This window comes from Colletotrichum fioriniae (genome assembly GCF_027942845.1).
Source record: "Colletotrichum fioriniae strain IMI 355084 chromosome Unknown scaffold_18, whole genome shotgun sequence".
NCBI lineage: Eukaryota > Fungi > Ascomycota > Sordariomycetes > Glomerellales > Glomerellaceae > Colletotrichum > Colletotrichum fioriniae.
The window spans coordinates 564,327-591,505 of NW_027076854.1; the positions used below are offsets into that span (position 1 = coordinate 564,327).

The 27,179-nt window shown below is 53.4% G+C and overlaps 7 protein-coding genes across 7 annotated transcripts; 2 read left to right on the top strand and 5 right to left on the bottom strand.

Annotated features, from left to right (window-relative positions):
* Positions 1-557: 557 nt before the first annotated feature.
* N0V96_011634 (uncharacterized protein) lies at positions 558-915 on the top strand (the record flags this gene model as incomplete). The annotated part of the gene is made up of 2 exons (XM_065759336.1): positions 558-759; positions 836-915. 2 exons carry the CDS (start codon positions 558-560, stop codon positions 913-915), a joined length of 282 nt encoding a protein of 93 aa, XP_065612058.1.
* Positions 916-4,932: 4,017 nt separating this feature from the next.
* ARF6 (ADP-ribosylation factor, Arf Arf6) lies at positions 4,933-5,737 on the bottom strand (the record flags this gene model as incomplete). Its single annotated transcript, XM_053193660.1, has 3 exons — positions 4,933-5,096; positions 5,227-5,373; positions 5,428-5,737. The coding sequence occupies 3 exons, from the start codon at positions 5,735-5,737 to the stop codon at positions 4,933-4,935; spliced, it is 621 nt and encodes a 206-aa protein (XP_053048978.1).
* Positions 5,738-8,494: 2,757 nt separating this feature from the next.
* N0V96_011636 (uncharacterized protein) lies at positions 8,495-9,535 on the bottom strand (the record flags this gene model as incomplete). Its single annotated transcript, XM_053193661.2, has 1 exon — positions 8,495-9,535. One exon carries the CDS (start codon positions 9,533-9,535, stop codon positions 8,495-8,497), a length of 1,041 nt encoding a protein of 346 aa, XP_053048979.2.
* Positions 9,536-10,681: 1,146 nt separating this feature from the next.
* On the top strand, positions 10,682-12,107 carry PMI1 (Mannose-6-phosphate isomerase; the record flags this gene model as incomplete). Its single annotated transcript, XM_053193662.2, has 2 exons — positions 10,682-10,831; positions 10,893-12,107. 2 exons carry the CDS (start codon positions 10,682-10,684, stop codon positions 12,105-12,107), a joined length of 1,365 nt encoding a protein of 454 aa, XP_053048980.1.
* A 2,417-nt stretch (positions 12,108-14,524) lies between these two features.
* On the bottom strand, positions 14,525-16,466 carry N0V96_011638 (uncharacterized protein; the record flags this gene model as incomplete). Its single annotated transcript, XM_053193663.2, has 3 exons — positions 14,525-15,865; positions 15,943-16,050; positions 16,290-16,466. The coding sequence occupies 3 exons, from the start codon at positions 16,464-16,466 to the stop codon at positions 14,525-14,527; spliced, it is 1,626 nt and encodes a 541-aa protein (XP_053048981.1).
* A 6,917-nt stretch (positions 16,467-23,383) lies between these two features.
* cyp6 (Peptidyl-prolyl cis-trans isomerase-like 4) lies at positions 23,384-24,947 on the bottom strand (the record flags this gene model as incomplete). The annotated part of the gene is made up of 2 exons (XM_053193664.1): positions 23,384-24,806; positions 24,868-24,947. The coding sequence occupies 2 exons, from the start codon at positions 24,945-24,947 to the stop codon at positions 23,384-23,386; spliced, it is 1,503 nt and encodes a 500-aa protein (XP_053048982.1).
* A 1,324-nt stretch (positions 24,948-26,271) lies between these two features.
* N0V96_011640 (uncharacterized protein) lies at positions 26,272-26,772 on the bottom strand (the record flags this gene model as incomplete). The annotated part of the gene is made up of 1 exon (XM_053193665.1): positions 26,272-26,772. One exon carries the CDS (start codon positions 26,770-26,772, stop codon positions 26,272-26,274), a length of 501 nt encoding a protein of 166 aa, XP_053048983.1.
* Between the last annotated feature and the right edge of the window lie 407 nt (positions 26,773-27,179).

The following is a 27,179-nucleotide window of genomic DNA, read 5'->3' on the forward strand; positions in this document are numbered from 1 at the left end:
GTAGGCACTACCCAAGTCAACCCCCTCCCATGGTATTTCCCAGAAGCTAATAGGTTCACCGTCCACAGGGGCTCTCTACAAAATATCGGCTTGCTATATCACCCTGAACTTGCCATTGATTCAGAAGGTAAGTGACTCAAGGCAATTATACATATAGTGACCCTTTACTCACCTCTCGTTATCAAGGCAACGACATTTCGTCAAGAGAGGACTTTGTCTACAAAGTCGTCGAAGAATATCCGAAGCCTGTACAGTCCGTCTGCATGTAGGTCCCAAGCTTCCGAGCAATTCAAGCAATAGAAACAAGTCTAATTAAGCGATCTCGTGATTCGTAGCAATGCGAGAGGCGTCGGACAATGGAAGGTCTTCACCCGAAAGCCACTCGACAGGCTCGTCCGGGGCCGAGTGGTCCTTATAGGAGACGCTGCACATCCCATGCCCCCTGGTAAGTTAAAGAAGTACATCACAAGAAAAAGACGGCAAACCTTCTTAAGTCAGAGTACACAAAAGAGGCTGACGACTCCCAACCTTTTCTAGTCCGCGCGCAAGGTGCAGCCATGGCAATTGAAGATGCCGCCGCGTTGGGCGTGCTTCTCTCAAACATGACTTCGAAAGACGACATCTCGGCCCGTCTGGATATATTTAACCAGCTGCGAGTGAAGCGCGTAGCGGCTACTCAGACTGCATCTTCGATGCACCAGTGGGATCCGACTCGTGTTTCCGAGGAGCAGAGACAATACTTTGACGGCGACGTCCCACGTAAGGATGCCCCCCTGAATCTCTGGTCCTTTGAGTCCGTGTGCTAATCATCGTTGTTTCTTCCCGGTAAATTTAGAGACCATAGAAGACATTGAAATATTCAGTTACGAGAACAGTGTCATTCGCGATGCATTTAACCTCTTGGAAAGGGCTTGAAGTGGAATTGGTAGCTTCCGGTGATTCAGGCAGGAGAGGCATGGTAGATGGACTTACATCTCGTAGGGTACCTTAGTCATTGAGGTAGACGATTCATCCTCTATTTATCCCAAGGCATCACACAGCCTGCGTGATCCCCTACCTTCCAAATGAATACACGAGAAGGGTATATACCCCCCCTCAAGTCCATTCCCATCACCAGCCAGCAGGCGCCCCCTTGGGGGTCAGGTCAAAACTGGCTGGGTGGTGGAGTAGTTGAAGTCCACGAACAGCCTAATCGGTGAAGGCTCAGAGGTCCCGAGTTCGAGTCGACAAAATCCCAGCATGTGCACCAAGAGATGTAGCCCCCGTTCGCCACCGGGGGGGTGAACTCTTTTTAAGTTCTCTCTCTGTTCTGTTTGCTGCATAGTCTCGGCGCTTGTCATAACGATTTGAAGCAATTGAAGCATCTAGTCTGAGAGTCTCTATGTTTGAGTTAGGTGGCTATTCAAGGAAAGAACGGGATTGAGTACTTACTGTCTGCCTTGCTTGCAAACGCACTCCCAGGCTTTCAGATCCAGCAGGCGACATTGGGCCGCTCCCTTTCGCAGTGGGCGAAGTGACCCATACTCCAAGTAAATAAACCCCAGATCTCTTGCAAGCTCCTTGCGGAATCACCTGCGTCACGTGGGACTGGAAGACTGGAAAATAGGGCCGTGCTTTCCGCGATTCGCGTGACGCGTCGGGGTGTACCTAATGTGCGGTCCTTGCCAGAAGTAGCCGCTCTCAGAGATCTTCGGATTCTCTGATTCTCGAGCGTTCTTTCACGTGTGACTCCCGTCTGTTCAGCGACCGAGTCCTAGTAGTCGCGCCGAAGTGATTGAGGCACATTTGCCTTCTTCTCCCGAGACGGAACCGGGCTCATGATCCGTGTGGGACCCGGGCCCGGTCAGTCTTCCGGTCGCCAGTGGGGCCACGCTCCCGTACCTTACCTTATTCAAAGACGTATCCATCCCGAACGGAGGTGAAGAGAGGTATCGGGCACCTGTCCAAGAAACCCATCCTGAACCGGTTCGTCCCCAGTGACCCAAATGCTACATGTAGCTGCATTAGAGCCGTCTCCAATCCAGAGTCATCACTTCCAATAAAGCAAGAACCGCACCTCATCGCACTAGCGAATCCTTCCCTCCCCAAAAAACCGCACAGTGACCTCCCACCCAATCATTCCCCATCCCACACCAACACCTCCAAACACACGCAAATAAAAGAATGACGAGACACCACGCAACCCCCCCAATACCATACAATCACCAAAACAAGAAACATGTACAGTTGGCTAATTCGCCTTCTAGAAGAAGGCCACGGGGGAAATGGTGCGTGAATGACACCCCCACCAAGATGCCAAACGCGCTTTAGTCCAGTCGCATCCCCATCCATCCTCTGGAACGCGAACCCCAGTGACTCCTCCTGCATACCAAGCGCAGGATGGAAACCCTCCCAATCCACCACCACCTACCATCCATCTACCAACTGTTTTTGCTTCCCGCGTCACGACTCACCGTCCATCAAAATGTTCCAGGTGCTTCTCACCCCCCCAAAATTCAGTGACCACAATGACGAAGAAAGTGATAAAGACACAAACGTGGCCGGTCCAAATCTCATCCCAGACTTTATTTCCTTGTCTCATTGACGTTGACACTTCAATGTTCAACCACCCATTGTTCGACTAAGCATTCCAGCATTTTCTTCTAACTTTACACATACTTCCTAAACACCGAATAGCCTCAAGAAGCTATTCCTGTTCATTTCACACCTGATTTATATCAAAAAGAGAGCCGGTCTCACTCACCTCAACCACCCTTTCCTCATAATAACTCACTATCAAAAAAATCATCAACGACTTCATCCACCCAAAACCCACGATGCATCCCCTCTCCCATCTCCTCCTCTCCTTCCTCCTCCTCGCAACCTCAACATCCGCCCTCCCAGCAACACCAGCAACACCAGCAACACCCACAACCCCACCATCAACATCAACATCCTCACCAGACACACAACAACCTCCAATCCAACCCTTCCTTCCCACGACCACCGGCGCGGCCCTTCTCCCAACAGGCATCCCCGCCTCCCCACGCCCGAACCCGAACCCGAACCAGCCTCAGTCTCAGTCTCCAGCTCCATCACCAATCTACACAACCCTCACCCCCAAATTCCCACCTCAAACTCCTCCTCAAACTCCTCCTCCTTCCCATCGGGGCATCACAACTCCACATCGCCCTGCGCATCAGGCCGACCCATCCGCCTAGGCCCAGCCCGCCTCCACAAGAAACCTCACAACCAAACTTCCACTCCTTCGCCGTCAACAAACACACCTCAAACCACCATCCCCGCCGAAGCTACCGCCGCTGCCGCCATCGCCGCCGCAGCAGCAATAGAAACCCCCACAGACTCCGGCCCTCGAAACTACGCCTCCCTCATCCCCCCCGCACCCGGCGTAACTCCCCGTCCGGAGCCGAACCTCGCCGAGATGGGATACTACCAGACGACGTACTACTCCTGCGCGACGCAAGGCACGTCGACACACTGCGGCTGGCACAGACCTATCATGGTCGCGCCCGCCAACAACGCTGGCACTGCCGTCGTGAACCGCAAAGCCGGCATCGGGGCGTTGATCGTCGCTATCGTTGTCGGTGTCTTCGTGGCCAGATGAGTTTGATCCGATGGGGACGGCAAATATAACCCACCTCATGGAGCGATCTTTCCTACCCGGCAAGCCCTTCACCGTTTTACGCTAAAGCCGGCTGTCGGCCAGGTTCTCGGGACTGACTGGTGGCGTCCTGTCCTACCCCCTGAACTTCCTCGGAGAAAATCCGACTAGCGCGCCTCACGGGGGGCTAAGACTTCCATGATACAAGCGGCAGGAGCCGTGGCTGAGGCGCCAGACAGATGTCGGGCTGAGATGCCCACGATGGTAGTAGCCTCGTGCGGCTGGACACAATGTCAAAGCGGGTGGGGGGAGGCGATGAGGGAGACAAAAGCTTAGCCTCCCTTGGAGCCCCTGACGAATGATGATAATGAATGATGATGAACATGACCGATTGACCCAGCTGGCTGGGCTAGTATGAACCAAATAGACAATCCACATGCCTCACGGCGATGATGCACAAAGGGCGGGTAAACCCCCTTTTTTTCCAAGGGGATCTGCTTCACGGGAAAGATGAAACGGACAAAGATGGGAACCGCAGATGGGCATTTTTGGACAGTTTCTTGTACATCATTTGAATACAGCTTATGAAGATAAGAAAACAAGAACATAAAAAAAAGGGAAGAGAGAAAGAACACTCACGACCTGCCTTTTTGGCCCCGCCCCAAAAAATCCCCACGTTCTTTTCTCTCACCTTCTAAAGCTCGGGTATTTCAGAACAACGTTGGAACAGAGAAACCAGAGAAACGAAAATGTTGGAAGGGGGCGAGAGGAAAGAACAAGCCAGCAGCCCGGGGAGAGTGAGAAAAACGTATGATGATATGTTGGAAAAGCCGCCGCCCCTTCTCCCTTCTTTTTGGCTCATCCTCCTGTTTCAGCCTTTCTCTCCGTCTTTTTCTCCATTTCAGCGTAGTTAAAAACGTTACATCAAGAGGTTTGGTTTAGTAAAAGAAGAAGAAGAAAAAAAAAAGGTCTCGGCGTGAATGATAGAACTCCGTTGCTGCCGAAAAATGAATTATGAGGGATGACCCGCTCTGTTCTTCGAGGTAGGCCCCTGGCAGCGCGTCCTTGCAGAGGTATCTTTTCCTGTGTCCATCATCCGGGCCGCGGTGGGTGCTTGGACGGTTGTTGGGGATCTAGAATGTCCCCCCGTCGGATTCGGATCGGGAACGTTGGATGCCTCGGTACGCATTCTTTTGATGGGAACACGGATCGGGAAAGGTGAGATGGGGTAGAGAGGCGGTGGGCTTGGTGGAGTTGCCGGTGAGTCGGTGAATCGTGAAAGAGTCGGATCGATGGTGGATGAGGAAGGCATTCGCCGCTTATCTCGTCGTCTACTTCTTGGCCGGGGCAGGCGGTGCCTTGACGTTGTTGGACAGCCAGGCCAGGCCCTCGAGCAAGCCCTCGCCCGTCGTCGCGCAACTGGGCACAACGTACCAGACCTTGTCTTTCAATTTTGAGAGGTTCAGGGCCTCGGTGACTTCTTGCGGCTTCATGGCTGTGATTGCGGTCACGCATGGTCAGCCCTCCAAACGTGTCCTGATGAAAAGAGCCAGCGGGGCAGAGCCCGAGCCGTTGGGCGATACGGCCGCCCACTGGAGTCAGGGGTACCAAGTGTTTAGACTTACCTCCGTTGACGTCCTGCTTGTTGGCAAAGACCAGCAGCAAGCTGTCCTTCATTTCGCGATCGTTGATGATCCTGTGCAATTCCGACTTGGCCTCCTCGATTCTCGCGCGATCCGACGAGTCAATGACGAAAATAAGACCCTGTGTTCCTGTACGAGGTAAAGTGACATCGTCAGCACAACTTAATCACATAAAGAACATACTGCCCTTGGAGGGTGGGGGGCATGATGGAGGAGGAGAGCACAGGACAGGCAAGAACTGACCGCTAAAGTAATGTCTCCAGAGGGGACGGATCTTGTCCTGACCACCGACGTCCCAGACGTTGAACTTGACGTTCTTGTAGGTAACGGTCTCGACGTTGAAGCCGACGGTGGGAATGGTGGTGACGTCCTGGCCGAGCTTGAGTTTGTAGAGGATGGTGGTCTTGCCGGCAGCGTCGAGACCCAGCATCAGCAGGCGCATCTCCTTTGATCCGAAGATCTTGCCCATCATCTTTGAGAGTTGACCACCCATTGTGACTACCGGGGGTTTGTTATCGTGGGTTTCGTGGCGGTAGGGGGCGAGTCGGTCGGTCGGTGCTGTTGTCGAGGGTGGGAGGGGTGGCTAGCTGTGGTGCGGTGTCAGGCTTTAAGGGGACGTCGTCGCAACGTATGATGACTCTGGATTTCCTCGTGTCCAAAACTTCGGGGACGACGGACGGGATTGACAGTCCGGAAGGTGTCGCGCGCAATTGAATCCCAAGACGCGGCGGTCGTCGGGGTGGGAGAGGTTCAGGGGTTGAGCGAAGGGGATTTTGCGGGAGAGAAGGAGTGTGTGGTGAATGGCAGAAGCTATCACAGGTCACAGGAAGAAAAAAAAACGAGCAACTTTGCGATTTGCTGGTAAGGTACCTAGGGTGGTGGTGGTGGTTGGTGGTGCAGGCGCTGTTACTACCTGGTCGGGGATCGGAGGTTGGGGGTCGAATGGAGTTGGGCACTTTCCACTTTCCACTTTGTAGCGACCGGGCAGCCTTTCGTTCGCTTGGGCGTTGCGTGGGACGTTGGCGTCTGGACGTGAGGTGGTACGGAGTACACCACACCGTACAGGTACCGAGACGTGTGTCAGTGAACTATGAAGGATGGCTAGGAGACAGATGCAGCAGCAGGGAGGGAGCAACGACGCCAAGACGGTATCGAAACGGGCCAATGGACAGCTATATCTGGGCTGTGATTAATGCTAGCCGTCATCCGAAACGAAGTGAGTGCGCTCACTAATGTAAGGAAACGTACAGAGTAAGGTCAGGTACGGATACCTGCTTGTCAGATACTTTAGTACAGATACTTTAAACCATCCGTGCTTCATTGGTATGAGAATACCTGCAACCTGCCATGCTACAGAATATTGGCTGCTAACTCCAGGTATGAGGCATGAGCGCGCGTACAGTCTACCTCCTTTGCAACTTATCTGACAGAGACCGGACCAGATCAGCAAAGAGCCGTCTTGGGCTGTTGTCTGGAATACCTAGGACGTGGGCAAGGGCAATGGCAATGGGCATATGCGGCTCAGCTTCTCATGCGTTTCAACCGTTTGCCCACCAGCTGGTCAGTGGTGACTGGTCAGGCGGGCAGAACCACAGACCGAACCACAGACCATCAAACACTCCTCATCTCATCGTCTACTATGGGACCATGCCACTCACCATGGGTAGTTACATCAGCAATTCAATTGCTCTTTCTCTCAAGTTGCCTCGGGTTCGTAACCTGAACCCTCTCTGAAGCGAAGCGGGAGACCCAATTGGAGGGAGAGGAGCCGCATCTGTACGAAGTCATCCGTATGGATGTATGGATATTCGCAATCACGTTTAGATGGAAATATTGATTCTCGAGCAATGCAGCGCTCGCTCCGGGGCGCATGCACATTGCACATGACATGACAACTCCAGCAATTCTCTCAACGGCAGTTCCACATCAGTCATCACCATCAACAACAACAACAACAACAACAAACGCAGACCCCATGCCTTTTCCAAAGCTTTTTATTGTGGAACATGACGGCCTCTCCTTCTCTTCCTCTCTTCCTCTCTCTCTCTGCGTCTCTGTGTCTCCCTACTGGGCCCTTGGCCCCCTGGTCTATCCATCTTAGGCAAGGTACGAGTAAATAAAAAAAGACACCAGTTCTCGGAGATTCAGACGCAGGTCCGCGGGTGCTTTCAGGTACGTACCCGCTCCCGCTCCCACACCAGAACATCTCCAGTCCAAACGGAGACATGCAAGCTGTCCTGGAGCCAATCAGCCAGCTCGTGTACCTTTTTTCGAGGTGGATCCCAAACAGCAAGGGCCCCAAGGGGTCTTCTTTCCCCATTTGTGTCCTTCAGGTTGCCTCTCTCTCTCTCTTTCTTGTCATCTCTGATCACTCGACTTGCGATCTATCTCTTTTCTGCAACTTTGAACCAATTCATTACCCCCTTCCCCCATTCGCTCTTGATGATAAAATCTGATATCTTTCTAAATGACTTGATGAGACTACCTTGCCTACATGCCCCCAAGCCCCTTGTTATCGTGGCTGTTGCTCTAGCCAATGGGCGTATTTAGCGACCTGCAGGTACGGATACATAGTTACATACACCACCACCTCTCTCCATATCTACCTTGGCCAAGCTAAGTCGCTCACGGCATTCGAATAAAACATATGCACGTGCCATGCCGGAGTCAGGGGCCGAAATTTGACTGACACTTTGAAGCCAACCTTTCATAGTTTGATTGCAGCGTTTCCTTGCCTCGCATTTCAGTGCATGTACACATCCGCGTCGCATATCACGAGTGACAGACTCAAAAGCCACCAAACAAAGGATGACTCGTCTCTAAGGTATCTTACGTAAGACACTCGGGAGGATGGCTCAAAGCATGCAAACGTTCATAGTCATTTCCATCCGTACAACTAATGCTGCCAGCCTGTCACTCGTACGAATACCCGCTAGCTGCTACCCCTGCCTTGGATGGATAGTAAGCATGTTAAGTTCCGTTTCGACCCGCCATGTCATGTCCCCTTTGGTTTGTTTAATGAGACCTGGCGATAGATACACCAGATATCCCATGTCAGGGCCGTTGATCTCTCGGCCAATACACACTCTCTCAACTCAATACTTTAAGCGAGCGCCCGCTCATGGCTCTCGCTAACACTTCGCTAACGTCATGCACTTCCCAACTTGAGCGTTTGGGCCTCTCCTTCTCCGCATCACCAGATCTGCATCATCTGGTGCATCTACATCTCGGGGTCCTTGTCCTCTTGGGTTCAGGGCCGGTACTCCAGCACGTAGCGCCGCTCCACCTGATGCGTAGTCGATGAGTCGTTCTCGCCATGGAACTTGAGGTTGACTGTCTTGCCATCCGGCTCCGTGCCGACAACGTCTGCTGCGTAAAATGCCGTTGTCTGCGGGTAGAGCCCGAGGACCATCCTGCCCGCCTCCAGCTTAGCGAGATTGTGCGTCTGACTCTCTGCCGGGATCGGTATCATGCCCGAAGCAAAGGTCTTGTACTCCTTCGGCTTGACGTTGTCCTCCGGCTCCACATCCAAGCACTTGTACCGCCGGCTCTTGCCTTCGCCAATGACGCCGACAACCTCACCTAGTATCCAATCATACGGTGCTTCACCCTGCTGGGGCTCGTCTTTCTTCCGTTTGAACGCTACCTTGTCCCCTTTGGAGAACGATATCTTGCTTCGAGCTGCAGAGGAAGCGCTCGACCCTAGGGCACCTGATGATGAGCCTGCCGTGTTGGAGCCCGTGGAACCCTGCGGCTCGACGCTATCTGCCTTGGGCGGCATACTGTCGCGGTTGCTGCCCCGATCGCCGTACTTGCGTGAGCTTCCGCCGATGGGGCTGGGCACCGGAGAGTCGCCGGCTCCATCAAAGTCGTAGAGTGCTGCCGCGGCGGCGTCCCGATTGCGGGTCGAGCTGCCGGTCCGTGATGAGGCGCCGGTTGTCGCTGGGGCCTCTGCTGCTTCCTTGGCCTGCTGCACAGCCTTAAGGATTTTAAGTTGTTCAATGAGGTTCTTGATGTTGTTCGAGTTGTTCTCCGACAGCTTGACACCCGAACGGCAGTTCTGCTCCATCTTGTTAAGATCGCTGCCTGATGGGTTTCCACCGTCCATGCTGGCCATGGCTGCCTTCTTGTCAAGCTTTAATAGCTCGGCCAAGTTGTCATTCTCTTGGTTGACGCCGTTTACAACCTCGTGGAACTTCTCCTTTGCAGATTCCCATAGCTGAACCTCTTCGCCATGACCGCTGCCATTGTTGCGATTTGAGCCGCGGCCGCTTCGGTTTCGCTGGGACATCTTGGCTTGCAAAGACTCCAAAGGGCTGGGCTGGACCTTGGGCGAGCCGCGCTGCTTCTAGGTGGACTCGTCGCGGGCAGCCGGAACAGAAGATGTGCTCGAAGGTATGCTCGAAGGTGTGCTCCCAGGCTTCGGTTCGGTAGTGGTAGGCTTCTTGCTTCGACCACTGCGAAGCGGCTGCTCAGCTTTGGCTTTTCGTTCCTGTGGCATATTGATATCAGTCCTGGGGTTAAGCCGATGATGGAGATGAACAGTATGGGTGTAGAGATGATGAGGTGGAAGAGGAAGAGTAGAGAAATGCAGAAGGGGGGAATTGAGGTAAGTAGGTGGAGGCAAGGTGACTAGTTGCAGACAGGGAAAGTGATCACAAAGGCACTTACAGGGAAAGCGCAACGTTCACTTGGTTGTTGCTCCGCCAGCTGTCGCAGGAAGGTCGGGGGGTCACGTTCAGTTCCAAAGCTAGAGCTTGCCTTGAGCTCCTTCTCTCTGGTGTTGCGGGGGTATCTAGGCGCAAAGACGCTATTTAAGGAAACATGAAAAGAAATCGACCAAGAAAACTTAGCACATGACGCGACCAAAAAGAAAAGTCAATGATTTAAGCTTTTGATTTAGCCAGGTCTCTGAATGCCATGGCAATCAAGGTGTTTGGAGATGGGGGATGGATCATGGAGATGGTGATGGCAGAATGCGGGCGGTATCGGGCGACGCGCAGGAAAGCGGATTGCTGGGAGCTTCATTGGCTCATTAACGCGCCTGCTAAGACCTGCTGCTGCGATGCGCCACGGTGTTGTATAATACCGATGTGGGCCTAAGCGATGAGATACCTAGCATTTATCGCAAACCACAGCCAATCAAGACGGCATTCCTCAAATGGCCCTCCGCCCTGCGGCCCGACCACTTGCCCGAGGCCCGTGCTCCGACCTGGCGGGATGATCGTTTGGAGGGGTCCGGAGGTATTGGCTCCATCCTGCGGGGTCCCCCAAGTGAAGCTCTCCCTGACGTCAAATCTAATGGTGGGGTGAGCATACGCACTCCCAACTTTATTAGTACGACGTTGTCGTCGCATCTTTCCTCTCCCTTGGAACCTTTGTTCACCGTCTTCTTTCAATTGCTTTGAGCTATCTTGGCTCCATCACTTCAGTCGCAATGGTCCTACAGGTTCCTCTGTTCAAGCTTCAATGCGGAGTGAACTCCTATGAATGGGGAAAGAAGGGAGGGGACTCAGCAGCTGCGCGCTTTGCGGCAACAACACCAGCTGAGGGCTTCAACATTGAGTCGGAGAAGCCTTACGCAGAGGTGAGCTTAACCTAGTTCCTATGCTGACCCCAAGAATCCCATTGCTAATTGGTATTTGCAGCTCTGGATGGGCACTCACCCCTCAAACCCCTCAAAAGACGTGCAGTCTGGTCGCACCCTCCTCGAACTTGTTCAAGACAACCAACAACTCCTCTCCGCGCCCATCTCCTCTAAATACGGCTCGAAGCTCCCCTTCCTCTTCAAAGTTCTCTCCATCAACAAGGCCCTCTCGATACAGGCCCACCCCAATAAGAAGCTCGCCGAACAGCTACACGCTCGCGACCCCAAGAACTACCCTGATGACAATCATAAACCCGAGATGGCTATCGCCATCACACCATTCGAAGGTCTATGTGGATTCCGACCCCTTTCTGAGATCTCACACTTCCTCGCGACGGTTCCTCCCTTGAAGAGCCTGGTCGTCGAAGACAAGGCCAACGAGTTCATCAACACGGTCAAGGGTGAGGAGGAGACCGACAACCCAGAGACCAAGGATCGGAATAAGAAGGCTCTGCAGCATGCCTTTGCCGCTCTTCTATCTGCTACACCCGAGGAAATCGAGAAGCAGACGGAGAAGCTTGTCGCCCTCGCCAAGTCAGAAGGCAGCAATTTCGCCGCCGGCGGCGTAGCCACAACAGACGGCGAGACCCTCTCGGAGCTGATCCTCCGTAATCACGCCGAATTCGGCGCAGATATCGGCCTCTTCGTCCTATTCTTCCTAAACTACGTCAAGATGGAGCCCGGCGAGGCCATGTTCCTCGTTGCCGACGACATCCACGCCTACCTCTCCGGCGACATCATCGAGTGCATGGCCGCCTCAGACAATGTCGTCCGCGCCGGCTTCACCCCCAAGTTCAAGGACGTGCCCACCCTCGTCGACATGCTCACCTACAACTACGCGCCCATTGACGAGCAAAAGATGTCTCCTTCCGAGTACCCCTACGCCACCCTCAACCGCGCCGCCTACAGCTCCGGCTCCGCCGTCATCTTGTATGACCCACCAATTGAGGAATTCAGCGTCGTCCGGTCGCTGCTGAATGGCGACGGCTCCAAGGTCACCTTCGAGCCTATCGAGGGTCCCAGCATTATCATCTGTACTTCTGGAAAGGGCACTATTTCCGTTGGCCCAACGGTGCAGAAGATTAGCGAGGGAAACGTCTTCTTTGTCGGATCGACGGCGGAGTTGGTGTTGCAGTCCGAGGGCGACGATGATGACGAGTTTGTCACATTCAAGGCGTTTTGCGAGATTGAGGAGAAGCCGGAAGAAAAGCTGTAAAGAAAGGGACTTTTGCAGAGATGCCAGCGCGCACACTATCCACGTTGCCCCCCGTGTTTGAGACGAGGGAGCAAGTTGTTCATACCCAATATCCATATGAGAAGCCCACGAAGAAAAGCATCATGAGAGAGGTTATTTGATTCTACTCGATTCCTGCCCATCGTGCAATACATCAGCCCGATTCTGGCAGGGGCTCTTGTCTCCGACGCCAGTGTCAATGAATGCTTCTTAGGCCCGTTGGCTCTTCTCTCTGATCAGATAGCCCATGCTGTAGGATCCCCCGCATATTGCTCTGGGGACTCTCATCCTTTGGTTACTGGGAGATTCATGAGCAGGACATACGAACGAATGCTTCGGCGTGATTCAATTGGCGATTCGTTGAGGGACCAGTCCGTTTTTGGTGATTTGGTAAATTATACTCACCCCATGCCTACATGTATGCTACACCTTACGGCTTGCTGTGGCTGGGAACTACTAAGGGAAGAAAGAGCAACAGAAAAAGAACTCAGCCAGTCCAACGCCCCATGATGCCAATAGGCAACATGATGAAGACCAAACAATGCCCCCTGATAAACCTCAATTTTTTGATGAAGCACCATGCCCCAAAGCTCCCTGACCCCATACCCCTCAGCCCCCGTTGTCCAGGTATCAATGTCCACCAATTCATACTAGCATTCTTTTTTGTATCGCCGTTTCCATGAGGTTCCTGTCATGAGACTCCCTCCCCGGGGATTTTGTAAACGTCCATCCGTTCCGTCACCCGAATGCTTTCCCCCAACACTCAACTATTACACCATTTCAATCAAACCGTAGCAGATGAGCGAGAAAACACAGGACATCAAAGGAAGATATGCAGACTGGTACAAGATTACCCAACGTAGACCACGCAAGTGCGATGAGGTACAAAAGATCATGAAAATTGAGGAAGTGACTGGGGGGAAAAGGTAATGAATGATGGATGTGTGAAAGTAGAAAGAGAGGATAATGACATGTATGTAGTCATGCAGTGTAGGATCAAGAACCAACAACATGGACGACCCCAAGAGACCATAGAATTTGCTCCCCCTTTGGAACTCGAATCCCTCGCACATGACCCAAGCTGTACCGGAAACGGGGTGAAGTATCATTGAAGGAGAGGAGGGCGAGAAGAAGGCACTTCATCCTCTCTGGGAACACGAAAGAGGGGCCAAAGAGGGGAGGAGGTTCGAAAATCCCGTCGAGAAGTGTTGGTGCAATATTTGGGGAATCTGACTGCGAACCTGTGAGGCGGGAAATGGAGGGAGGGGAGGGAACGGGACGGGACTGGACGGGTGTCAGGGCAGGGCGTCCCGGGTTCGGGTAGCCGCATCATGCCGCCGGGATCTCGAGGTGAGATCCTATTCGGCTTCTTGCCTCCCTCTCTTATTCTCGATGACAGCCACCATGCCACACCGAAAGACACGAATGCGTCCTGAGATGTCATTGATGGATGCAAAGGCCACATTGGGTAGTATTTTCCAACGGCTTCAGTCTTGGGCCCCCCCATTGACGGAAGAGATGGAACCTTTCTAGGCTCTCAAGTGGCCTCCGGTAACGGTATGTACGTTGGCGGCGTAGACGTCGTTATTGTCGTTGATGGCAATGGCAAGCAAGGCTGAGCCCACACACCATGCAGCAGTAGCAACGATGCAGCAAACCACACCCTCTTCACCGGGGAAGAAAGGAACCTCCAGTTCCAGTGCCTGGACTTGGGACAAAAGGTAAGCCACGTCTCGCTTCCTGCTGGCGAGAAATGGGGGGGGATGATGTGCCACCCCTGCCTGGCAACGAAAGCTTCTCCCCTGTAATGGCGCATTCTGTTTCGGCGACATACGAGAGGGGGAAATAAGGCTGTGGCGTACTCTGCTTCGACAATAAACGAACAGGAGGCGGTTTTTTTTCCTCAATGACAACCTGCATCTCTCATTCATCGTTGGAGTATGCATATGTTTCGTGTTGATGAAAGGCGTGCAGGAACCCAGGAGGTCGAAAGTGCGCCACGGGCTTACGCTGTAGGCTTTCTCACATCCCAGAATAGCATCTGGGAAAACGAATGCCGTTTCTGGAGAACCCGGTGACGTACCATTTTTTTTTTTTCTTTCATACCTTGGGCTCGTATTCCTGCCTTCACCGACCAGGGGTTCCTTTCTCACCGGTTACTGTCATGGGATGTGTCTTCATTGGGCGAGAGTGAGTATCGGTAGCGTCGCAATCGTTGTTGGAATTGAAAAAGTGCAAAAAAGGAGTGGACGAATGGAACAAAAGCAATCGCGAAAAAGAATGTTGTAGCGAGCGGTAAACTGCCATTGCGAAAAGGGGGCCCCCGATTCCTTTGCTGGCACCACCAAGAAGTGAGCATCAAGCGCCTCAGCCGGCCGGCCGGAGCGCAAGGTTTCTTCCTAGGAAGCGGACAAGCCACCCGCAGGCCTACGACCCGAGTGATGGTGGCTGTGACCGTGACCATGGTGATGGCCGTGATGCTGATGATTATGCTGCTCGGCCGCGACCTCCTCAGAGAGCATATACTGCCCGATATGATGCCGTCCATGATGACCCACGGAAGCGTACATGCCCGGCGGCTGCGTGGTGACGGTATACTGCTGCCCATTGGAAAGCGAGCCGCCTCCGCCTACGGGCGTGGCAGAGGACGAAGAGGAGGTGGAGCTCGTAGTCTCGCCGCTTCCGCGACGGCCGCTGCCATCCCTGCTTACCCCCGACGGCGCGGTGGACGAGTCGGTGTACTTGTAGCTCAAGTCGGAATCAGACGCTGATCGGAGACTCGTTTCCGTGGCACTGAAGATGGGCTCGCTGCCGCCGCTCGTGGTCGCGGACGGCGGGTATCCCGCCATCTCGGCGGCGTGGGAGATACGCTGCTGCTGCTGCTGCTGCTGCGCCATGGACGGGACGGTGTGCGAGGGCGGAGGGTACGCTGACACGGGCGACGTCTCGAAGCTTCCTGAGCCGCTGGGGCCCGAAGTAGTGTAGCTTGTTGTCACGTCTGAAATTGGGGAGGGCTGAGACGTCGGGCTACCCGAAGACTTTGTCGATGTCGATGCCGTAGAGGACGAGGTAGGGGCGGCGCCTTCTGTACGGTAGGCCAGGACATTGGTATTGGCGACAGGTTGACGCGTAGCCGGGTCAGGGAGTCGACGGTCGCCACCGGCCGGGGGCAAGGACGCGGCGACGCCGGTGAAGGAGAAGTTCTGATTCTCGCTTTGCTGCTGCACCGCTGCTGCTGCTGCCGCCGCTGTCACGGCTGCGGCGGGCCGGTGGGGAAGCTGCGTGACAGCTCCGGCGTTGCTGCCGTAGGCGTATCCCGCCGCCGCTACAGCGTCCGCCGTGTTGACGTACAAGTCATCTGCGCTCGGTGCCGCTGCGGCGACCTTTGCGGTGGGGTTTACGCGGTAGTAGTAGCTCGTATCCGAGGGCTGCTGGTAAGAGTACGGGTATCCCATGGAGGCCACCGCGGCGGGGCTGTAGTCCACGGTGTCGTCTGAGTAGCCCGGTGTGGCGGACCAACTGGGCATCGTCGCGGGCGATGCGTAGTACTTTCCGCCGTAGTAGCTGGCTGATGTTGACGAGTAGCGGGGGAGGCCGTCGTGGATATCGGAGGTGTAGTGGTGAGGCGGGGACGAGTTCAGGGGTGAGGCCATGGCGGTGTGGGCGTATGCTCGAGCAGTTTTGAGATCGTATGTGAATGTTTGATCGGTAGATACCCACGGAGCTTCTGTTGAGGCGACCTTTGGGGATCCGTGTCAGTCCGGAACTCCAAGGGGGTAGGCAGCATCGAGGCCCCAATGGACGTTGTTCGACTTACTCGTAAAAACATACAGGACTCGTTGCCGGCGGCCTTGCAGTTCTGGCATGGAAGTCCGTTGCCAGTGTCTCCGCTGCAGCGGATCTTGCGCTTCCGGCAACGGCCACACTATCAATCTTGTCAGATCTTTCTTTTTTTCTCCTTTCACCATCTTTGTTATATCAAACAACGGTCATGCAAGTTATCTTAATTCATACGTCCTCTAACAGTTGAGTCGAACCTTTCAAGGATTGAGACTTTTTGAAACAGAGACCTACGTGAAAGGAAATTGACCAACAAGAAATGTAGGGCATATTCAAGCCAACGGAAAAGGAGTGGAATAATCAAGAAAAAAGAAAAAGACTTACAGCGACGGCAATGCGCTTGCGGGGAGGTGTATCCGTGTCAGTCTCTCGTTCAGCCATGTTCGATGTCCGCGCTTCTGAAGAATGCGAGTGATGTCGTTGCTGCCGTTCCGGGTAGACGTATGTCGGGTCGACGCGGCTATATCGTCTCCCATCCGGGTAGTATGCTGGGTTGACCATCGTTGCTGTGTTCGCACAAATGATTAATTCGTTCTTGGATGACCTTGCTCTAAAATCAAGACCTAAAGACGTAGCGAGGAGATAAGGTAGTGTAATAGACGATGACGATGACGATGGGGGTGGTGGGCTTCGATCGTGTAGCAATGTCTGATGGTGTGGGCAAGATTTACCGCGCTTGTCACAGGAAGCGAGAGGCTGGACTGGGCTTTTTTGGATTGTTTCTTGTTTCGGTGTGTGTGGTCGGTTTTTTCTTTGGGGAGATGGGGGATTGGAGAGATGTTGTGCTTCGCGTTCGTCGAGGAGGGGGGCAATAAGCCTTTTTTTTTTTCAATGCTGCTGATGCTGATGCTGATGCTGTCGTGACCAGGCGTCAAGGCCCTTGTCTCGTTTCAGAGAAGGACGGGGGACGTCGTGCTTTGCTTTTTCTTTCCCTTCTTCAGCAAGTCCGATTTCCATCAAGACTAACTGGGATGGGGCCTGTGTGATGTGCGTAGGAAGCAGAGGTAGAGGTAAAGGCAGAGGAGTTGGGAGGAGGAGAAGGAGAAAGGAGGAAATAAGAGGTAAGTTATTGGATAGGGGTAGATCTTGTTCTTGTTTTCTCCCCACGCCTCCTTGTAAGACGTTGCTCTCTTGAAGAAAGAGGAAAGTGTTGAGACAAGTCCGCTGATGGGATACCTTTCCCAGATGTAGAGATCTAGCAGGGCCAAAGAAAAGTTGGAGACTTATTCAATGTTCCCCATGAAAGTCCGGAAAAACAAAATCAGTCAACAAGAGGAGGCAATGACCTGAGCCGGGCTAGCTTATGAGGGAAGATGGGGAGAAAAGATTGATAAACCCCCGGATTAAAAAGAAAAGAGAGGAAAATAAAATAAATAAAAAACACCAACGAGAAAACACACTGAAAGCAGCTGCAGCCGGCGAATGTTATACATCCTGGTCTTGGAGAACGCATCTTTTGATTCGGCAACGCAGGACAGATAAACTTGGTTGTTCTTGTGTTTGCACCGTTCCTTCAAACGTATCCACACCCTCCTACTATCTGTCCAAAATACTTCCATCAAAGAGTCATTTTCCACATCTTGAAGATTCTTTTCACACAGTTGACTTCCCATGGATATGAAAATCAGGTCATTTGTTCTATACACCCCCCTCCCAATCCCCCCTCTCTCTTTCAACATGAGCGCGTATCCCTTCCCCCCATGGAAGCTTGCGGACCACACAGACACGACATCTGTCATCGGACGGGCGAGGGAAGACAAGGCTGCTACAGCATGGGTTTTTTTTTGGGGGGTCCCATGAACTAGACCGAAGCAACTGAGAAGCAGATGTAGTGTAGATTTGCCTACATTAACAGATGAGAAGAAAAAGAGACTCATGTGGTGCTGCAGTAGCAGTAGCACCGACGCCGCGGGAAGCGGCAGAAGACGCACATTAGAACGGGGAGAAGGAGACGTCCTCACTTCGGCTCTGGTAGTTCAGTGACAAACAAGCATGGCCTAATGGGGTGGGTGGGGGGATGGGGAGTACTTAGGGTGGTAGAAAGAGAGAAAGAGAGCCTCTACGACCAACACCCCTCCACTCTTTTTTCTCCAGTGCCTCCTCCATCAATGCGTATTGGGGGGGTTACATGTACTTTGGGGGCTGGAGGGACGGGACGTGGAGAGCAAACGGAAGAGGGGCGGCGACGGCGGAGGGTGAGGACGAGGGGCGGAGCAAGGGGGCCTAGTCCTGCGTTGGAAGATCTTGTAGGGCCAGCCGGGAGGGAAGGTCGATCTCATCTTGGGTGTATCTTGGAATCTTAATGAAAAGAAAAAGGGTCTGGGGTTCTCGGGGGCTAGGCCAAGCTGGACCCGAGAACCTCGTACCAATTGCAGCACAGCTCATTGGCAACTTGAGGGAAGAGGAAATGACAGTGTGAGAAGAACGGTCTTAGACCTTTTGAGACTGCATTGGTTTTCTCAGCCGTAGATGATGACTTGGAAATCCCTGCACATCCAATCAGACTGACGTTTGATATTCGTCTTGCTTGGAGAAGCGAGACTGCTTCTCCTGTATTATCGCCACCATTTCGTAAGGACAGTTGCCTTCCGCTGGGAATCGAGACATAATTTTAGAGATTTTGGGAGGAGGCAAGCGTCCCAATACCGTGAGTACATCAATTCCTCAACGTACCCCCCACGCGCGTAAGTCCTATTGCCGAAGAAAACTGCTGAGTTGTTGTGTAGCAACCGAGACTTGTATAAACGCTCGGTGCAAGTGTGTCCAACGGAGAAGACAACATGTATTGGACGGATGATCCTCCCACGATGACGAGGTACATGTATCATGGGAACAACAGCCAGGCTCTCTGTTTCCTCCCAACAACCGCTTTATCTTCTAAAGATTCTAGACTCACCAGTCGTCGACAGAAAAGAGTGGAATACGGGAAGGGGGGGCACAGAATAATAGAAGTAGCATCTGCTTTAAGCAAAAATGCGTCTGGAATGGGAATGGTGTCTTTTCAAAATGACACCGAAGAAACCGACATGACAAACACTTTTTTGCTCGACCATCGTCGGGCAAAACGTCCGTCTCGGTCCCACTTGGAGGGTGCAAACCATGGACACATGATCGTGTGACCCTGACGCGATAACTGATGGATGGAAAAGAGCAGAACCATCATCAGCGAGAGATTGGGTTGTACCAGGGCAAGTCACACTTTTGCCCCAGTTCATGTACACCAAGGCAGTATCTGGGGTATGAGTATTGGAAAATACTACAGCAGTAGGAAGGAATAACATGAGAGATACGGCAAATGATAGGAAGAGAGCGAGAGACAAAATGCACAAAGCTGAGGGTTATGTGACGCAAGCCATCGTCAGTGAATACGCTTGTGGTGGGTGTCGCTGTCCTCTGGTGTCACACTACGGAAGCGGCTTTTGCTGCAACACACACAGTTCAGGATGATAGAACCGAGAGAGCCAAATGCATAAAAAGACAGAGAACTGGCCGAATATCCCTCCAGCCAAAAAACAACGACGACAACCCCCGGGACGAGCCATCAAGCGGTACTGTAACTACCGACTGCCACTTGGCGCCCAGTCAGAGTGCGACACCGCCAACTCGCTGAAGAAGAAGAAGAAGAAGAAGAAGAAAGAATATTCAAGGAAGAGGGCCAAGAAAGACTCAAAGGCCGAAAGCAAGAAGAAGCGAGAGGAAAAACAAAAAAGCAAGAAAAGCAGGAAAATCAACGGTGTTGCTGCTGCAGGCTTCATGCTGCATGGTGCGTGCAGCGGTTTCGTTCGCCAAACATCTCCCTGACCGGCCGAGAAAAGAATCCTGTAAGAAATGAGCATCTTGGAGAAACGGACCCATGGAGTCAAAGCTGCAACGCCCGTCATCTGCATACATAATTACAATCAACAAACTTGAGCCATCATTTGCCAGCCCAGTACCGGGAGGTTCCGCGAAGAATTTCCATCAGACAAACCGACACCCTCAGCTAGCGAAGAGATACGGCCGGAGGGATTCACAAGATATGCCCCTCCGAGACAGCTGGCGGCAGTCACGGTGTTTGCCTTGATCCATTGCAAAGTACTCTTACATTGGCAAAAGAGATGCATGAATATGGCCGCCAAAGACGGCCGCCCAAGGCCGCCTCAAGAGGGACCAGGAGGGGCGAAGGGGCGCACACCTGGCTCCGAATTGGGATGGGGAGCTGCCAAACAAGCCCATCTTCTGCTGTTGCGCCGTTGTACGGAGTAGCTCTGGAATTTCTTGAGCCAGGCTCGGTGTGCAGAAGCACCCCCTTCCCCAAGCCTCGCACTCTTCCTCGTGGCAGATGAGGTGTCTTCCTGCACGTTTCTCAACTCGCGCCCTCGCTTGTGCTGCAACCTGATCGTCCGCGACTTGGCGACCGGGATTTGGTTGCCCCCCCCTCCACAACGTTGCAGTTCCGGCCGCGGCCGCGCCTCTGCTTTTGGATAAAGATAGCGGGAAGAGCTTCGATACACGGCACGCGGAGGGGGGGTTGAGAGGGAAACAAGGAAGGGACAGAAATAGCAAACGGGCCGCTGAGGCACAGAGCGATGGTGGGATGTGCGCGTGTATGCGTAGTAATGTGTCGGTGTGTGTGGCTCTGATTTCCCTCCTGCACCTGCTTTGCCGTTGTTGCTTCGCCCGTGGGCGGCCAGCTGGTGGTGCATGCCCGTTGACGTGAGTCCTGTACGAATAGGTAGGCATGTATGCTATGCCTCTGCCTTCTCTTGACGCAATGCACTCTCCTCCGCCCGCTTGCCGCGAAAGGCCCCCGCATCGGAGGACGGTTGGTACCTCGACGTTGACGGTGTTGGCGATGAAGGGTTTGAGAGAGGGAGAGGCTGCAATGCTACATCGTCCGATATCCCCGTGCATTTGAATCAGGGGTAGATGTCCTGCTGCAGGAGTTTAAGTAACTAAAAACTCGCCCGGCGTGGCGTCGTCGTTCCCAATGGTCCTTTAACAACCAGGAGAAGAGGATTCTGTCAGGGATGCAAAGCCCATGCTCGAAGCCGACGGATCCTATTCTCCATCGTGATCCTAACGTCCGTAATGATGCGTTTCTCAGGGGTGATTTTCGATCCGTGTAAGAAGCTTCTTTTGCTTTTTACCGTTGGTTTTGACATGCTGGTGGGACTGGAATCGTCAAGCACAGATTTGCCGCCGTAACGAAGTCTTGTCCTGCCATCGTCTCACGGCGTGCAAGGTCAACGAGGTGCAAAGTCTCAAACCCATGAAGGACTCGTGTTTCCGCATGAGCTTATTGCCAAAGAAACCCTCACAGTGTTTGAGACATGTCCTCGCCTCGTCCATAACCGTCTGGAAGCGCGCAGGCCTCGCAGGATTACTCTCATCTCGCTCTCTTAGAGAAAAGTCTGCGCCGCAATTCCAAGACAAGAGAAACGAGCTGCCCTCGCTGAAACTCTGGGAGAGCAGTTCGTATCGAGAGTCGACTGAGATGTTGTTGGCAGCGTAGCAAAGCGTCAAGACTGATATCATATGCAGCAGCAAAAGCCTCGCCCAACAAGGTGAGGCCGTCATGCCGGCGATCAGGCTGTCGTGATGCAGATCCTCTCTTCACCTTTGCCTGTTACCGGGCATTTCTTGTGCGTGCCTGCTTCTGGGACGGGAGGCAGCAAGCAGAACGCACATGGCTCGACGGCTCCGCTGACAACGGAAATTTTTTGCAGCCATCTTCGGGGCGCTGCATCTGCCCTTGGGGTTGAGCTGCCAGTCATAGCCAGAACCAGTTCTTTCCCTCCCATCCATATGCGGGCAGCCGTTTGCAACAGGGACACTGAACGTAAGCGATTGGACCGGCTTCCAGGGACACAATGTCATCTGACAGCCTATACTAGGGGGCGGCCACGTCCGGAGCAGATTGATTGAGGTTGTCAGCGATGGAGAGCAGCCACCGGGGCCAGGCACTGAAGGAGGCGAAAGAGGCGCAGGAGAACGAGACGAGACGAGCCGAGCCGAGCCGGGCTGCCTCCACAATTAACACATTGGCGATGGAGAATATCAGATCCGTTGGTTTGGGCCTTTCGACTTTGTCCATGTACTATTCCTCGACATACTGTGCCAACAAAGTTCCCGTTCCGTGGTTTGGCTGCAACGAGGTTCTGCATTGGGAAGACAATCGGCCTCCTCCGCCTCGACCTCTGCATCATCGACCGACCATTGAGCCCCATGGAGTAGCACAATTGACGAGCTTTGATCTTCATGTCTCGCTCGCACTGAGGCAATGAAAGACGCGGTAGCACAGAATTGGGGAGTTGATGCCTAGCGGCCAGAACGGACATAAATAACTGCAGCAGCTCTGCAGCGAGACTCGACGTGCTGTCACTCTCGTGATCCTGTGCGACATTAGCAGCTGATATTACAGGACGCCTTGAAAGGGGGGACTTGCGAGGCCCTACACCAGGAGACCGTATCTATTAGACGCCGCGATGATGTTGCAGGCAGCGGCGGCAACGAGAACGAAATGCGAACGATAAAGGAAATCGGTCAGGTTCGGAAGCAACTTTACGAATTGCAGCGAACTTAAGTCATCAGCTCTCGTCCCGAAGGCAACCTCGTTCTAGGATTCTAGATGGTCTTCTTCGTAGAGCTGAACTCTTAAGGATGCGAGGATGTGATCGGAGATTGTCCTGACAGGTCGAAGACGTCGTTGCACAATGCCGGCCTCGCACGAGGCGGCTGCGGACTTCATTTGAGATGGCGGTCCATGGCCCTTGGTCCGTCTCTCCATGCCGCTCCGTTGCAGCTTCTCTCATAGCACAGGAACTACCTTGAAGATATGACAACTGACAGATGACAGCTTCATCAAACGCAGCAGGCTGATGCAAGCTCCCTCGGCAACACCAAGGAGGTGTATCGATCACCACTTCCGCGGTGCTTCCGGCCGCTTACTTGCATGGCTCCTTGCGAGTGTGGAAAAAAGGGCTCTGATAGCCATGTTTGCAACGGCGAAACGATGAGACCGATCCTAATTGGGGCAAGCCGTTCGCCATGTGCGACGTCAAGTTGTGAAGTCAAACCCCACGGCCTTTGCTATGGCAATCTCTCTCCCTTCCCTCGTTCCCCACATGCAGACTTCCCTGGTCGACGACGAGATGCAAAGGGGTGGCTTACAAGCGAGGTTACCGCGGTGCATCTCGACAGGTCAACGAGATATTGTTGTTGTTCATGAAACACGAGCCTTACGCGGGCGGCAGTGGCGATAGTGGTGTCAATTTTTTGTATTTCTTGGGGTCTACATCTGTGGCTGACCGGACTGCTGCAAGCTGCGGTCTGGTCAACGGCGGCTGGGTATAGTTTTGAATGGACATTGTCGGAGATGAGAAGAAAATGAGATGCGCGTCTTGCAGTTGCTTCTGCTTCTGCTGCTGCTGCTGTTACTATCTTCGTCTGTCCGAGTCTCGATCCCTACCTCGATTCCGATTATCCCAGTCTCTGCGGTCTCTGCGACCAGAATCCCTATCGTCACGTCGCCGTTCGTGTTGATCGTGCCGTCGGCCGGAACCGCGATCATCGGATCGGTATCGATCCCCATCTCCTCTTCTGTCCCTATCCATGGCCCTTGAGCGTCCGGGGCTTCGACTGCGCCTCCGCACCTGTTCCGATCTGGGTCGATCTCTTTCCCGTTGATCTCTGTCTTGCTCAGACTGCTGGTGCTGGTGTTGCTGCTGCTGCTGCTTATCTGATTCGGGACGACGGTCTTTGACGCGCTGGTGGCGACCCTTCATCTCCTCGTCTCCGTACACCAGATCATAATCATCTCCATTTCGCTCGTATTCGTCACGGTATTGCCGCCTCTTCTCGAGTTCGTCAACACCTCCGAATCCACCTCTGGACGCGTGTTTTCTGCGCTTCTGGTTTGTATCATCTCTCCAGACCTGTTGCAGCTTGCTCACACTCTGCGAGAAGTCCACGTGGATACGCCGGTCGTCAATCAGGACATCCTGCATCTTGGCATAGGCAGCCTCGCAAGACGCCTTGTCGGCATATTCGATAAAGGCATACTGAAGACTGTCGCCCGTCTTGGCATCGCGAATGACCTCGCAACTGAGAATCTTGCCGAATCGGCCAAAGATGAGCTCCAGATCGGCGTCCGTAGTGACGGGGTTGAGCTTGCAGACGAAGAGAACGTTTTCAGGGGGAGCGACCTCGGCAAACGGCAGGTCACCCATCATTTCCAGAGTGAGAGCCTGGGCCCGTGCCTCTCGATCCCTCCGCCGCTTCTCGATCGCCTCCTCGTCCAGGTCATCGTCTTCGTGCAGCGCAGCCTCGTCCGCGATCCGAACGGTATCGAGCTGTGACTTGGTCGGAGGAGGCGAGGCGCTGGGCTCTCGCAGCTCGGGGGGATCGGGGTACGGGTCATCGAGAACGATTGTGTGCTTGATTCGAATGTCGATGAGAGGGTGCCCCTTGTCGTCTACGATGGCCTCGTTGATCTTCTCCAATACGTCGAAGCCCTCCACGACCTTGCCAAAGACCGCGGCCTTGCCATCCAAGTAGTCCGTATCATCGCCCAAGGTGATGATGAACTGCGAAGCCGCCACCCGGGTATCCGGGTCCGAATCCAGGGGCGCCGTGGCCATGCTAACGGTGCCACGCTCGAGATGCTTCAGCTTCGGGTGGAAGAAGGCGGGGAACATCTTCTTGGAGCTGTCACCCGACAGCAGGCCCCAGACGGACGTGCCTCCATCAGATTGTTTCGACAAGGGTCCGAGAGGATCGCCGGTCTGGAAGGAGAAGTTCTTCTGAACAGAGTGGACTGGCGAAAAGTTGTAATATTTGACTTTGCAGAGCTTCAGGAAGCTGGAGGTCTTTGGTTAGCTGAGCAAGAGCGTTATAGCGCTGACGGGGAACCGCGACTTACTTTTCGCACAGCTTTGGCGCGTAGTCGACCAACAGGTCAATCACGATATCGCCAGAGCTGGTTTCCAGAAGCACTGACATGGTGGCAGTAGGAACCTCCTCTCGATCGCGTCGTCTTCGTTGTCGTCGCTAGTCTAGTCGTAGGTAGGTTTGGCCTGAACGGAGCTTTCCAAAGTGGACGTTTCCCTTGGCGCAGCGAATTGACCAAACACTGACAGATCAGCCAATTCGAATCGTCTTGCTTCGCCAAGAGAATACGATATCTCCCAAACACGAAGCTTTCCGCTAGGCTCGGACGGGCGGGCGGTCGGTGGTGGGGATTGGAGCTTTCGTGCGTGAGGTGCGTGTTGGCTTTTTCCAGCTTGAAAAAAGATGTTTGCAGTCAAAGTGATGTAGGTGCGGTGCGGGCCAGTCCGCGAGGCAACGCCAACGGCAGCAGCTCTCGTCACATAGTGCGTGCGTCCAACTTGATATCCAATTTGCACGGTAAAGAAGATCGGCGAATTAGAGGAGGGCAGGGACAATGTCACAATGTTCAGAATGTTGTGCGGATTGCATGCCCCGGTTTTCCGCAGTTTGGGAGCTTTTGGAGCTTGGCCGATTGGGCGTACGAATAGGCTTTGTGGGAAAGTCTGATGTTTTTGGATTCGTCCATTTTCTTATTTTGGCAGCGCAGTAGAGCAATGGTGATCATTTCCACATCATGAAGCTCTCAGAGGTTGGCGAATAATGCTAGGCATGCGTCTCCAACTCCGCATGCATCATGGTGATCTCCCGAGTCCTGTCATGCTCAGACCACTTCAACACCACCTCGACACCACTAAGCTATGCATTCATCGCGAGTTTAACCAGGCCGATTCAGATAGGGTATCAAATGTCATGGACAGAGTAAACGATATGGTAAAGGTTGGCAATTGGTGTCGTTTCAGTCATTACAAACTCTATGGACCAGATGGTTGTTTGTGTGTGATATTCCTGTAATCACCGATAAAAGAAAAAAGTAATCAGAAGGAGACAAAAAAAGGCAGATTGACTGTGGTGTGTCCCAACAAGCCTTCGCCAGTAAAACACCAAATATCCGACAGGCGAGATGAGAAGAACATCTTCGCCTGTATGCAAATCCAGCTTTTCCCTCTCTGTGATGGGCAAACGACCCATGTCGTGCCATAATCCATGCCATGCCTGTCCTCGGCAAAATGTTGAAATTCCCACACAAATCCCCTCTCAACGCCATTCGACGAGGTTGGTTAATCTCCTTGTCAAATCCAACGCCTCATGAAAAAGAAGAATCCGGTGCATAATTAGGTAGGTTCAAAAGAGGTGAGACTAAAAGGCTCAAAAAATGCTGCGCTTTTTGTGTCGATCCGCAAAAGACGAGAGGGTGAGATGCCTCTGAAGAGGAAGCTCATGGCGCGCTCTTGCGTCGTCTTTCTGAACGTAGTTCTTTTTCCGTGTCCATGAGACGGCACTGCACCCACATGCGGAACGAGCTATCGCTCCGCACCTGCTCGCAGTTAAGGAGCTCCATCAGGGCCCGCTTCATGCCCTCGTTAACGTCGAAGAGGCGCTGCTCCTCCTCGGCGACCGCCCAGATCGTGGTCTCGTCCGCAATGGGCGCGAGTGAGCTGCTGCGGCGGGCCTTGGGGCTCGATAATGATGAGCGACGGCTTCGGCTGTGGTGCCTCTTACCACCGCCGCCGTTGGGGTACTGGCCGAAGGGCGAGCAGGTGCTGCGCGTCGGGGACACAGACGGTGATGAGGAGAGCGAGGTGTTGGAGGTCGTCATGGGGCGGATCGTGTCCAGGTGCTGACGGAGCTCCTCATGTTGAGATTGCAGGACGAGGTATTGCTGAAGGGCAAAGTTGGAGGTTTGCTCCTGCGAGGATAGAGTGGTTGCGGCGGCCATTTTTGATGTTGGTGGATATGGTAATGATAGTGTGCAAGTAATGTGTCTTTGGGCTATTGACGAGCCCATCGGAAATATGTGTGTTTGCGGGTGTTGATAAGACGAGTATATGGGCTTTCCCAAGAACCCAGGTGATGATGATGTTTGGCAGCGATATCGAAAGGTGCTTGTGTGAGTGTGTGCGTGCCTTGATGAGATGGTATCGTAGTGACGGAGGTGGATAAGTCGATCCGATGTCGTCAATGTGATGTGGTCGAGTGAACACCGCAATGGTTCTCAACAAGACTTATATAGAGTATTGACACTGTTGATTTGTTTATAATTCTAATTTTCGCCTTCGATAAGGATCAAAAAAGAGGCGTTTGTTCGGGTTGGCGTTATGGCTGGGAGACGGGAAGAGTAGTTGA